The 12,922-nt window shown below is 35.9% G+C and overlaps 1 protein-coding gene across 1 annotated transcript in view; it reads left to right on the forward strand.

Moving 5' to 3' along the window:
* The window catches only part of nr5a1 (nuclear receptor subfamily 5 group A member 1), a 21,261-nt gene that overhangs the window by 1,942 nt on the left and 6,397 nt on the right, over positions 1-12,922 (forward strand). The window contains exons 2-5 of the mRNA XM_015379902.1: positions 155-273; positions 580-721; positions 1,325-1,980; positions 10,163-10,282. Of these exons, the coding sequence (XP_015235388.1) occupies positions 155-273; positions 580-721; positions 1,325-1,980; positions 10,163-10,282 (1,037 nt within the window). The remainder of the gene's footprint in view (positions 1-154; positions 274-579; positions 722-1,324; positions 1,981-10,162; positions 10,283-12,922) is intronic.

Here is a 12,922-nt window from a genome sequence, read left to right on the forward strand (position 1 = left end):
ACACACACACACACACACACACACACACACACACACACACACATATATATATATAATATATGTATATATATATGTACGCGCATATTCAAAAGTCCAGCTTTTCTTTCTAGTTGAACTGAATATATTTTGGTTTTTATGTGTTCGGCAACACCAGGCGTGACTTTAAAGGTGATGGAATACACATACGACGATGACCTGGACGAGCTGTGTCCTGTGTGCGGAGACAAAGTGTCAGGATATCACTATGGTCTGCTCACCTGCGAAAGCTGCAAGGTAACAACATCCCACCCTCAGTCCACAGCGCGCTGGCCTGAGCCGGGCTCTGCATGATGCCTCTAATTCACTGATATGGAGCACGGGGATCCTCACATTTTTTCTGCAGTAAATTTGCTCTCTGGTCTGGGTGTACTGTTTTTAAACAACGCATTTTATATAATAATAAAATCTGAAAATGTTGATACTGTTTAAATGTGCCATAATCTTCACAAGACTGTTTATTTTGCATGTTGCATGTTCTGCTGTTTATGCGCTTCAGTGTTTGGTGCTGTCCGCTGATTTTCCTTTGCCGTCTGTGTTCAGGGCTTCTTTAAACGGACGGTGCAGAATAACAAGAGGTACACATGTGCGGAAAACCAGGAGTGTAAGATAGACAAGACCCAGAGGAAGAGGTGTCCATTCTGCCGCTTTCAAAAATGCCTCAGCGTCGGGATGCGCCTAGAAGGTACGGGTATCATTAATGCCCTTGTTTAGGTTTAAGTTTTTAAGACGAAAAATAAGAAAAAAAAACGTGTTTAATATTTATTGCTTAAAAATAATTATTATATTGTTAAAAACTGCAACAATAATTCCAGTAATGCAATTTTGCCATAGATTGTTTAGACTAATGTTAGTGAAATTCTTTGGACCTAATTTATTGCTTGGTGGCTTTGGCTATTTCCTCCAGACACACCAAAATCCCACACACACACCCCCCCACACACATATTGGATGAGATTATTTCCCAGACAGCAGTCCAAAGAAAAGCACCTGCTTCCATAGTGGAAAAAAAGCCACACATTCTTTGACTTACTGATAAAACTCTGGAGACTCCCCAGGGAAGAAGGAGTTGAGCTGCTCACAGACTCTAAGGGGATTCTTCTTAGCCCTAAAAGGGAAGCAAGGAGGACCAACATGTCTCTTATTTACTCAATGAGAACAACTTTAGATGCAGCTGAAAAAGAAGCTTTTAGATTTTTTTTTTAAATAAATGTTAATAAAAAAAAATGGGTGCAGAAAAAAAAATAAGTTTGCCTGGAAATCGATTTTTGCCTCTTGTATCTTGTAGCTGTGCGTGCAGATCGCATGCGTGGTGGGAGGAACAAGTTTGGCCCCATGTACAAGAGAGACAGGGCCTTAAAGCAGCAGAAAAAGGCTTTGATACGATCCAATGGGTTCAAGATGGAGACCTCAGTCCCTCCACCAGCCTCCCCTATGCAGACTGACTACAGCTTTACTGGTACCCTACACGCTCTGCCCACCATCTCTAAAAGTCTGCTGCCCTCCACTCCGATCTCCATCAACTCCACAGACTACGAGGCCAACCTCTATGGACCTACATCACTGGGCATGACCATGCAGTCTCATGTTCCCATTACACCACAGTATCAGTACACAGCATTCCCCAACAGGGCAATTAAAGCTGAGTGCCCTGACTACACCAGCTCCCCCGAATCCATTACAGGATACCCATATCCAGAGGTGTACCCCTCAGCCTCTCCACAGCCGCCCAGCCTGCCACCTCTGGTGCTGGAGCTGCTCAGCTGCGACCCAGACGAGTTGGTGGTGCAAAACAAGATTGTGGCTCATCTGCAGCAGGAGCAGAGCGGAAGGGGCCGAACTGACAAACCCAGCACCTTCAGCCTGATGTGCCGCATGGCGGATCAGACCCTCTTCTCCATAGTGGAGTGGGCTCGGAGTTGCATCTTCTTCAAGGAGCTGAGGGTGAGTTGTAGGCATTTCATAAGTATGCATGCACCCCAAACCAAGCATAAGCTCCGATTTTACAAATTCCTAAAGATGTCAGTGCGTAAAGTGGATTTCCAAAAAATGATTTATTTCACATTATTGTGATTCATGGTTAATTTGTGTTTGTTTTGTAGCAGGGAGTGAGGATTAATCCAGTTTTATTGCATCTTGCATTAAAAAGTATTAAGCAGTTATGTGCACTGCACTGTTTGCTCAGTTTCAGATTTTTAATCATGTTTTTGGTCTTACCCATCTGCCCATAATTGATTTTTCCTTTTAAATATTAGCCACCTTAAATAAAACCTTTGACAACCGTTACTACAAACCAACATTGTATATAAAAAAAAACAACACAAATCAATACCTTTTCTTAATGATGTATTGTCTTTTCTATGCATAATTACAGCTGGCTTACTCTTTATAATCGTTTAATTCCATTTTAAATTTGAGAAGATCATGCTCACATTAGACTGGGTTTGTTTTATAGAAATTAGCTCAAATCCCTCCTCACATGCCCACAGATCACATAACTGAGAACTATATCCATACATGTCTGATTCCCTCATTTACTGCAGATTTTACAGCCCGTAGCTACAAGGGAAAGTGTAGCTTGCACAGGCTTTATCAATAGTAAGGATGAAATATTTCACATCACAAATACAATTTTTTCAATTGTGCTAAAAGTCAATTGTAAAGTTTTTCGTTATAACTTACTGGAGAAGAAAACAATCTTAACCAAAACCTTTCCTTAAAATGTTTGCTTTATGTTCAGATAAGTCAGCATGTTTCTGTCGTTATAGGACAGATTGCACCAAATATGAGGAACAATTAGGAGCCTTTTAAATACTGCTAAGTAGTTTGCCCACTAATTGACTAAAGCTCACATACCTTAGCTTAAAGAAAATGATTTGCATGATTATGGTTGTCTTTGTGAAGTGTACAACTTGTCTGTTTACCTTTGGTGAGTCAGATGTGATCTTTTTGGTGCTGACATACATCAATTTATATGTTCTAGTACCCACCAAAATTAAACGGTTGAACTATGTCCATCCACTTAAAGAGACATAGCGAGACTTTCTGCAGTGTCCTTATCAACTGGTCTTAACAGGCAGTCAGATCTGATATGTCATATGGTTGGAATGAATGCACTATAAAGCTATTTATTTTGCCTTTGTAAAGTGCACCGTTGTGAACTGGCATTATATCTGGGAAAGAAAAGGAATTAAATGAAAAATGTTCAGCTTTTCTGCAGCTTCAGAGTTGACATGTTGCCTCTAAGAACAGTTTGCTTTTCAATGCGAGCTACTTGATTGAAACACAAAGCTTTGTGTATTTAAAGATGTTTCTGAACCACGTTTTGGAAAGCTGGGGTGCAAATAGGTATTTTAGAATCGGAAGGAAATAGAGTTGAGGTCATTGCAGTATAGCTCCATATTTAAAGAGATATTGTTTCTTTGTTAGTTTATCAGAACGTCCTCCATGATTGTGTATTCTCTTTATTTGTGTTTTTTTTTTAATTCTTAGAATCTAAGCAAAACAGAAAAAGAATAGGACTGAACTCCTTTCCTCATTTTCTAAAGGGCAGGGGTCAGAGCTGTTTCCATGGTTTAGGGGAAGGCCAAACACTGTATGGTTCTCCAATTCATAGAAATACAGAGATTCTCCTGTGGCACACAGAAACAGGAGTTGTGCTTGCAGATACATTGAAAAAAAAAATTGCATTTGCATATTTTTGCATAAAATAAGAACTTCTGTGATGTCTGTTCTTTAGTTGTTTTATACCTCACGTTTGATAAAAGGTTCAATAATAACTACTAAGCGTAAAAATGTATCTATAAAGATGAAATATTTCTCAACATAAAGTACAGTTGTGCTTGAAAGTTTACATACCCTTCAATTAAAGACAGAAAAAAAAAACAGTAAAATAATTAGAAATTGACAAAAGTAATAATAAATAAAATAATAAAAAACAGAAATCATGACATGAGTTTTGAATATACATAAATATTGAGAAATAAAACAAGTAAACTAGCTTGATGCAACTCCTGAACTGAAATACTGTTGAGAAACACTTATAATAACTGAATGCGGCGTTTTCTGTGATGTTCAGGAAATGTTCAGCACCTGTTGATAGGGATGTTGGTTGGCTGTTAATGAGCAAGATACTTTAATTAGTCTTTTAGATTCATTTTCTTAAATTAAAATAAACAAATCTAGATTTTATTTTCCTCTATTATCATTTAGTTCATTTTTATTTATTATTACTTTGTAATTTGAATTGCTAGTCTGAATGTATCATTATCGTTAAAAGGAGGGCGTGTAAACTGTCAAGCACAACTGTAAATTCCAATTACCATATATATTGTAATTGTTTTGATTAATTCAGATGTGTTTTTCATAAATCATAATGTTTGCCATTCGTCTTCGTGTTTATTTATGCCAGCATCTCCCCTCAGTCCTCTCTCAGGAATATTGAGAGCCAAGAAAGTTGGTGGGAGGTGTGGGAGTGTTGGAGGCAGTATGGCTAACCGTAATAGATGTGATTTGGCCAGATTAACTTAAGGCTGAGGTTTATTTTTTTTTTTTCATCATTTTAATTTATTCATTTCATGACTTAATGAGACAAAGGGACACCAAAAAGAGACCACAATACTAAGATGCTGGTGAAGAAGTTCTGTTTTGTGAGTTCAGTTAGTTTTCGTCTCTATCTGACTCTCTTTCATGATATTAAAATCAAGTTAAAAAATGTTGATCTCAGTAACATGATTAGTCACATGAGTTTTTATTTTAAACCTGTGTTGCTACTGCTACTGCTTTTATATTATTATTTTTTAAATATCACAAATTACCATCCGTTGCTGTAGTTAAGGATTTCTTTTTATGCATATATTGCTTTGAAACAGTTCTAGTAACAGAGATCTCAGGAATGAATTTTGTGCTGTTCTTGGTCAAAAAAAATCAAAATTCCCCTACAGCTAATTTAGCTGCCGTTCTTAAATCAAAAGTATACATTTATTGTTTTGTGGCTGGGTGAGATATTTGTAACATAGTACCTTACATTAGAGATAGACCGATACATCGGCCGGCCGATGTTTTTAGCAGATGTTAGTGTTTTTTTTCCTGTACCTTTATTGGCAGATACAAGCATTCAGCAGCGAGGCCTTTAGATCACGTGAAGAGAATGCATTGTGTGTCCTTTTATTTGCTATCCATGCTTTGTTTGATTTGTTAATAGGTTCCTTCTTTGTTTAGATTGAGATATGTTGAACAATTGTTATTATGCTGTCATTTCTATAATGCAGGAAGAAAAAGAAATATTGGCTCTAAGAATATCAGCGGAACATATCAGGGATCGTTTAGTCTAATCAGTATCGGCCTTAAATAGCCTGTATCGGTCCTGTCTTTACATGACAGCCAGGATGATAACATCCTTTTGTAACAAAGACGGTCAGTGCTGTGGTTGTTTATGCCAGCCAAGTTTAAATAGATTAACTAATGATATTAACTCACCTCCCAAAAAAAGACCCAACATGATCTAATTCTTGTTATTTTTTCAAAAAATTTAAATAAGTTTAAAAAATTCTAACTGAGGGCTCTCCAAATGTTAGAGACATTTTAAAAGACATTTTAAACTTGTTGTTTCTCTTTATTACATTCTTGGTCTGGCAAAAAAAAAACAAAAAAAAAAACAGTTTAGTTAACTTATTTAGCTTGAATTTTTTTGTTTATAATATAGTTTGTAAAACTCCATGATCTACAGGTTTTTGTAGTTTGATTGTCAGTAGGTTTTGTATTTGATGTATTTTCAGTTTGTTGATTTTTGTCATCAGTGGTGTTCCATACACTGTTTATGTATTTTTGATGAGATTCTTTCTTCTTCTTCATTCTGTTCTTTATGTGTTGATTTGGAAGAGTTGATTTAGAGTTAAGTGTTTTGGTTGATTAAGATCCTTTTTGGACCTGTTTATTTCCCCCATGTTCATTTTTGTGTCAAATACTCACATTTAATTAGCTCCGTAGTTTAGCCTCTCATTTAGCTACATGCATTTTTCTCTTTAGACATTCTATCCCCTTGCCAGCATTTAAAATGAGCTTTGTTTCATTACCTCTTTACCAGACACTTCTGTTGGTGTCATCTGCCAGTTTGTTTTGTTGCCTTTTGCTCCTATTGAAGACACTGCAGACTTTAATACAAATCCTGCTGTATAAAAATCAGTATGATAACATTAATTTGCAATTGCAAAATGCTGCTCTTGAGTTTTCCTTGGTCTGTGGTTCAGATCACTGGAATTGTTTGTCAGAAACTCTATTTGATTCCCTACACTTGGAACACTTTAATCCCTGTTTTCTATGACTGTTTGGTGTATGACATCGGTCATTGTGACGCTGACTTTGCAGCAGCAATCTCTTAAACCAAACCTGCAAAAAAGGAAAACAAAAATAAAACAGAACAAAGCTGTATTTAAATGCTTTCCCTGTATATTGGAGCAAATCTTGGAAACAATAAACAATGTACAGCTAATAATGTTCATCTATAGAGACACAAGCAGTAAAGCTTACCTGCATACATTTCTCTGTGGGATGGGGAATCTTTTGGTTGCTCAGAATCTTCAGAATTTAGCTCTTTTCGTTCAACATGTGATTAAAAGTTTACATTTCCTCCCTTTAAAGAAAATTATACTTTCTCAGTAGTAATTCTAATAACACAAAACTGAAAAATTAATAAAGAATAAAAATGTACTAAATGATAATTGAGTAAAATAAATAATTCATTTTCAATTTTATGTTAAAAAATGATTCTAAAAAAGAATGAAGACAGACAAATTAAAGTATCTTGCTCTTGAACAGTGAACCAACATACAGTCCCACAGATGCAAAAGTCTGGTTCAACATTTCCTAATATAAACATATGTATATTTAAAGTCAGTGTCATGATTTCCATTTTTTATTTCTAATTACTTTTGTCAATTTCAATTTATTTTACAGCCAGCTGATTTTTTTTCTGTCTTTAATTGAAGGTTATGTAAACTTTCATGCACAAGTGTATATTTACACCTGAGGCTCATTTCAGGACCCTCATATTCTGAAACATACAAATTATTAGAGGATGTTATCATGAAGAAGTTTAAATGTTTGGCTGTGCAATATTGCCCATCTTGGAGGTTTTTGGTTATTTGTTTTTGTTTCATAGGACAGTCATAACATTAGATGCAATACAGATGCTTATTTAATTTTGTAGTTGATTATGAAGGTAAAAAAAACTGTTTAATGTAAAAAGCTATCAAGATGTTAGAACTGATTTTGTTTTTTTTTCTGAAATATTAGGAATTATGATGTTAATCGTTGGAGACAAGGTGGTTAGAAACCTTTTGGATCTCACTTTTTTCCCCTGTTCTTTCAGAATACCCACAAATGAGCCAATCTCCCTCTTGATGCTGCTAGGAAAATTTTTAAAATTGCATTCATTTAGTTTCCCAACAGTTTTCAGCTGCTAATAAATAAAAAGATATTTATTATCACCTTTCAATCCCCCGAAAAATCCCCAAACTTGATAAAACTGTTGACAGATATTTCATTTTTACAGGGATTGCATTGTTGTAGTTGTAACTTCTGCATGTTCTTTGTCTCAGAAACAAAGGTCACATTATGTTGGGACTGATAATTGTTTCACCTTCTCATAAAAACACAAAAAGGTATCTTTGTACAAAAAGTGTTGAAGGGATACATTTCCCCTCTGTAACCAGAGGCAGAGAAATACAGCAGCTTAGCAGAACTGCTGACCCAAAACTGTGGTATATGAAATCATTAAAAACTGTATTAATGGTTGCTTCTAGGTTTTAAAACAAGTTGTTCTGAATCAAAAAGGACATAAGTAGCAGCAGGAGAACAACACAAGGTAGCAAATACAAAAATGGTAAGGTTTTAAATGTTGGTAGATTTCATTATTTCATGTACAGACAGAAGAGAACTGGAGCATTTCAATAAAATACTATATGTTTCTACTAGTCTTTATCTTTTTATTCCCATGAGCACTTGACTTTTATTCTTTTTTTTGCACATGATCTTTAAATTATTTGAAATTTGAATTAAAAACCTTCTTTTAAATGCATCTGACGTGTTTCTTTTGACAGCCTGACCATTTTTATACACAGCCAAAGCTGTGAGAATAAAACTGTGTGTATTTTGCCAAGAACAGCCCCTGTTGAAATGGCTTTTTCCCTGTGCTGGATAATTACATTCCATGCAAATGATAACAGGGGAATGTGAGCCCCTGCTGCAGCTTTGCTTCATGCTTGCCTACATTGTTAAATAGTTTGTAAAATGGAAGCAACTGACGGATCCTCAGAAGTGGCCTTTGTCTTTCTTTGGTGTTTGAGCTTACAATGAGCTGTTGAATGAAAACAAATATTGCTGAAGTGAGGAAGCTTCGGTCAGAGTTAGCCGTACTTATTTACTTTCTCTTCCTTGGAATTTCCAAATAGTCAAATATTACTCTGATATTTTGAACTTGAAAATGAATTCCAAATATTGCATTTAATGCTCTAATTTCAGCAGGTTTATGCTGTGTGCATAACTAAATGTAATAAAGTTTATTAGAGCACTTTATTAATTGAAAGCTAAATAGCAGATAACAAAAATGTGTGTTCTTTTTTTAGACCTGTCATATTTTGTGAAAAATATTAAACAAAATCAAAACACTAAAACGTTCTAACAAATAAAACATTAAGTTCTGTTGTGTAAGCCTCATAGTCCTAACATCAGTTCAGTATTTCAACAATTTAAGACAAAAAACGCTCTGTGCTGTACTAGTTCTGCCTTTGAACAGTAGCCTACTGCTGGTAGCCTACTGTAGCCTACTGCTGGTAGCTTAAAAAAGAAATAGATGTGAAGGGTGTCAGCAGTTAGTGAGGATGTTCAGAGATCAGTTCTTGCAGCAAACATGAAATCTTGTGCAGAAGGAAGAGGCTTCGGGAACTGTAATCCTTTCAGCTCCCCTTTCTGTCATCTGCAGGTCCAGCTTTTAGTCATATTGGAGCTTGAATATAATGTTTAGTTCCAGCATATAAAAAAAAATTGTGCCAAAGTGTTGCATTATTTTATGAGGATGCTTCTAAGTACTGATGCTTCTTAAAGTTATAGTCATAGAAGTTGTGGTTTCTTGTAAAGTAGTAAAAATGCATTTTGAGTTTAAAGGGACAAACTAAAATAAAAAGCATGTGATAGTACTGGAAAGTTGCTGCTTGCTATTTTTCCTTTATTTCTGCTGCATAGATTTTTTTTCAATAAACCGGAAATCCTTTGCTGATAGATCAGTTCTTTTGAATCATGTATCCATCCATTCAGTTTTGTTAGGTAGGATATTTTATTTGTATTTAAAGCCAGTTTAACACGTATCAGAAATGGAGAGTCAGAAACATTAGCATTTCATATGGAGAACAAAATAAAGCCGTTCTAAATCCTGCTTCTTGTATGTTTGAGGTTTTATTTTCCAAGTATCTCTGCGGCTGCCTCCAACTCCTTTTGGAGAGGAAGCAGAGGAGGTCACCAAGACCTCTTGCTTCCTTAACCCCTTCCTTTTATCACTGCACATGCAGACCCAAACCACTTCACCGGCCTAGATGAGTGCAGCAAAGAAGATTGGACAGTCTTCACTGCCCCTGATATATAGTTTCATTCATATGAACAGTAATTCTGTCATCTTGTGTCAGATGAATGTGTGTCTGGGCCTATTAGCAGCTGTGCCTGCAGAATTACTGTCTGCCGTGTCCTTCGCTTTTCTGTCAATACTGCCATGGGGTGGGGTTAATCTACAAACACAAACTCATCCCCCAAACAGAGCTGCACAGATGTGACTGTTCAAGGTAGGAACATTAAGGTTAGCAGGTTGTAGAGGTCAAATCTCATAAATACCCAACATCAGACAACACACACACACATACCACCTTTAATTTACTGCTGTATCATCACCAGCTCCTGTGCTCATTTTACAGTAATTTCTAACCACATAAGGTGTTTAAGTATCTTGGATGACAGAAAGTAAAAATATAAGTTCGGATTCTTAGCAGTTTTACTGAGAGGATTTTAAAAGAAAGGCGAGTTGAGCTGTTTTAAATAAGGTCAGAGTTTCTGACATTTGCTTTGCTCTGTTTTTCTGAAGGTGGGAGATCAAATGAAGCTGCTGCACAACTGCTGGTCTGAACTTCTGATCCTGGATCACATTTTCAGACAAGTTCAACATGGAAAGGAAGACAGTATCCTGCTGGTGACTGGCCAAGAGGTAACACTCCCCCACACAGCTTCCCACCAGTACAATAAGAGTCTGTCTCACTCACTGATGTTTACGGCATTAAAGCGACACCTGGACTGCAGTGGTGGAGTTTTAAAAGTAAATTGTGTGGGCGCCAGTTATCAAAAAGGCTTGTTTCTAAGTACATTCACATTTAGATTTGCTCTCCATGGTTTGATGTTTTGTAGCTGATGTTTCCGTCCAAAAAGCATTGCTTCAGTAGATACCAAAAGCCAAACATGACCAACTTTATGTTTTTTCATGTCAGATTTAAAACTTAATGAAATCCAGAGCAATGGAAAGTACAATCCTGTAAAAGTTTTATAACTCTGAAGGTAAAATGACCCACCTCAACTTTTTGTTCAGTCTTGTCATTTTTGTTTTGCTTAATTGCACAAAGATTGGTTGGATTCCAGCTGCATTATTTGGTCCGACATTAAATGGTCCTACTGTGTGTTTTCCCCAATATGTTGTGGAACACAATGCAGAAAATTATTAACTGCATTAGTTTTTTCTTGGCTTTATTGAGGATCTTCTTGCTCCTGTAGGCATAAGAATGCTGTGCAGTTAAGTGATGATAGACTGGAATCATAGTCCCACAGCTGAAAATGGCTTTGCTGGGTAAATTATATGCTGTACTAGTATATAGATGCAAAATCTGCATCTAAAACCTATTGCCGGTTTGATTAATTGCATTTTTATGTTTTAAGGGAATACGTTAGCATATCCTCCTGGTGTTTTGCAGGTTCTGAGGATCAGTATTTGTTTTGCAATATCAGGAAGGAACTTACTTATGTCACATTCACATTTTTGTGTTTGTTTAGTGGATCAGCCTTGCACAAGTTTTTGAGTTTGTAAGTTTTTTTATTGAGTACCTTTAATATATCAAAAATGTAGTACTTTTCAGAGGGGGACTTTGTAAAGTTATAGGATAACAGACTCACATTTAAAACTTTCTGAAAGTCAATGTTTGGTCTGTTGACCTAAACTGAGCCAAAGAATGTTGTAGAACTATTAACTACAGTAAAGGGGTACATTCCACTAAGCAGGTTTAACAAACTCTGATTCGAATCCGCAACTCTAATTTAATGTAGCCGAAAGTTTGGAACTCTGAGTTTCCAGTTTCACAACAGTTGCTATGAATTAGTTCAATCAACTTCAAGTAGGTCCACTCAGAGTTGAGCATGCATGACAAGTTTAATTATACTAGTATGGCTTAAGTTTTATATATCTAGAAATGTTTACACATTTTAAGTGGCCATTCTGACATTTATCAGCTTGATTTTATATGTATTTATGATAACTGAAATATATTTCTTCACAGTCAAAATAATAATAATGGTGACCAGTAATCATAGGAACATGGAGATTAAATTAATTTCTAGATTTCCAGAATGTTTATTCTAGATGTGATGAATGTCATTTTGTTTGAAATATTTATTTAGACAAGAAATAAAGTTTTTTTCAGATATCAGGAATACATATTCAGTAAAACGAATACATAACAAAACAGCTTGTGATAGGCTGTTGTGATCACAAGTTTATTTCTTGAATAGTAGTGGATCAATGCATCTAGTTAGGTGAAATAATCAGGCAGCAGGTGAAGATGAAGAATAAAAACGATGTTCTAATAGATAGAACCTGTTCATCATGTCATGGGTTCTCAGTGTGATTCTGTCTTCCATTACACAGAGTGCTTTGGATGTTATCATCCCAATAAATGGTTGTTATTTGTGGTTCTCAGAATTCTCCGAATGGCTTCAGATTGTGACAGTAGGCTTAGTAGGTTGTTATCACATTTCTAGCGCTAAAGTTATCCCCCTGCAGAATTAATTAATCTATTTATGTGTAATCTGAAGCTCATTTCAGTAGTTCTTCGTTCTTGTAAAAATAAATGAATTAAAATAAAATGATCCACATGTCACTCAAAATAACTAAACTAAAAACAAATACATCTCATATCCTGACAACCCAGTTGTAGAATCCTCTCCCTATAAATATTTAATTCTCTGTGAAAAAAATGCAGATCATTTTTTAATAAGATCCTCGTCAAACAGACATGCAATGTTCGCTTTTTTTAAAAAGAACCTTGTGAATTTATTTATTTTTTTGTTCACAAAACTATGACAAACATCTGACTAAATCAGTAAATAAAACAGCGTGATTGACTCTAAGGAGAGCGGAGTCAGAGGACACCCTGAGTTTACTGAAGAAAACCTGCTGCTGACCAGGTTAGCTCTGGGGAGAAACTTAGTACGGTGACTGAAACAAAGGCTGAGGAAACTCTCTTCATGAAACAGGAAAATCTTGCCGTATTTTAGGTTTAGAGAACAGAGTTTTCAGTAAACCTGCTTGTGAAACGGACCCCAGGTGTAAGCCTGAAGACATCCAAATTAATAATAAACTGATACATCCATCAGCCAATACTTTTTGTGGATATTAGTGTTTTTTTTTAAATATATTGGTATGGGCCAATAAGTGTATGCATTTCACAATTTTTTGTGTGCAGCGGTACCCTAGGGTGGGGGGTCCACCCCCCTAGTGGTGGCACTGTAAAACTACACGGAGCTTTGTAGTAAGATATTAATTAAATTAATGATCCATTTGAGGCAGGTTGAGGTGTGACGCAAC

Source organism: Cyprinodon variegatus, unplaced genomic scaffold, assembly GCF_000732505.1.
Source record: "Cyprinodon variegatus isolate N-32 unplaced genomic scaffold, C_variegatus-1.0 Scaffold203, whole genome shotgun sequence".
NCBI classification, from domain to species: domain Eukaryota; kingdom Metazoa; phylum Chordata; class Actinopteri; order Cyprinodontiformes; family Cyprinodontidae; genus Cyprinodon; species Cyprinodon variegatus.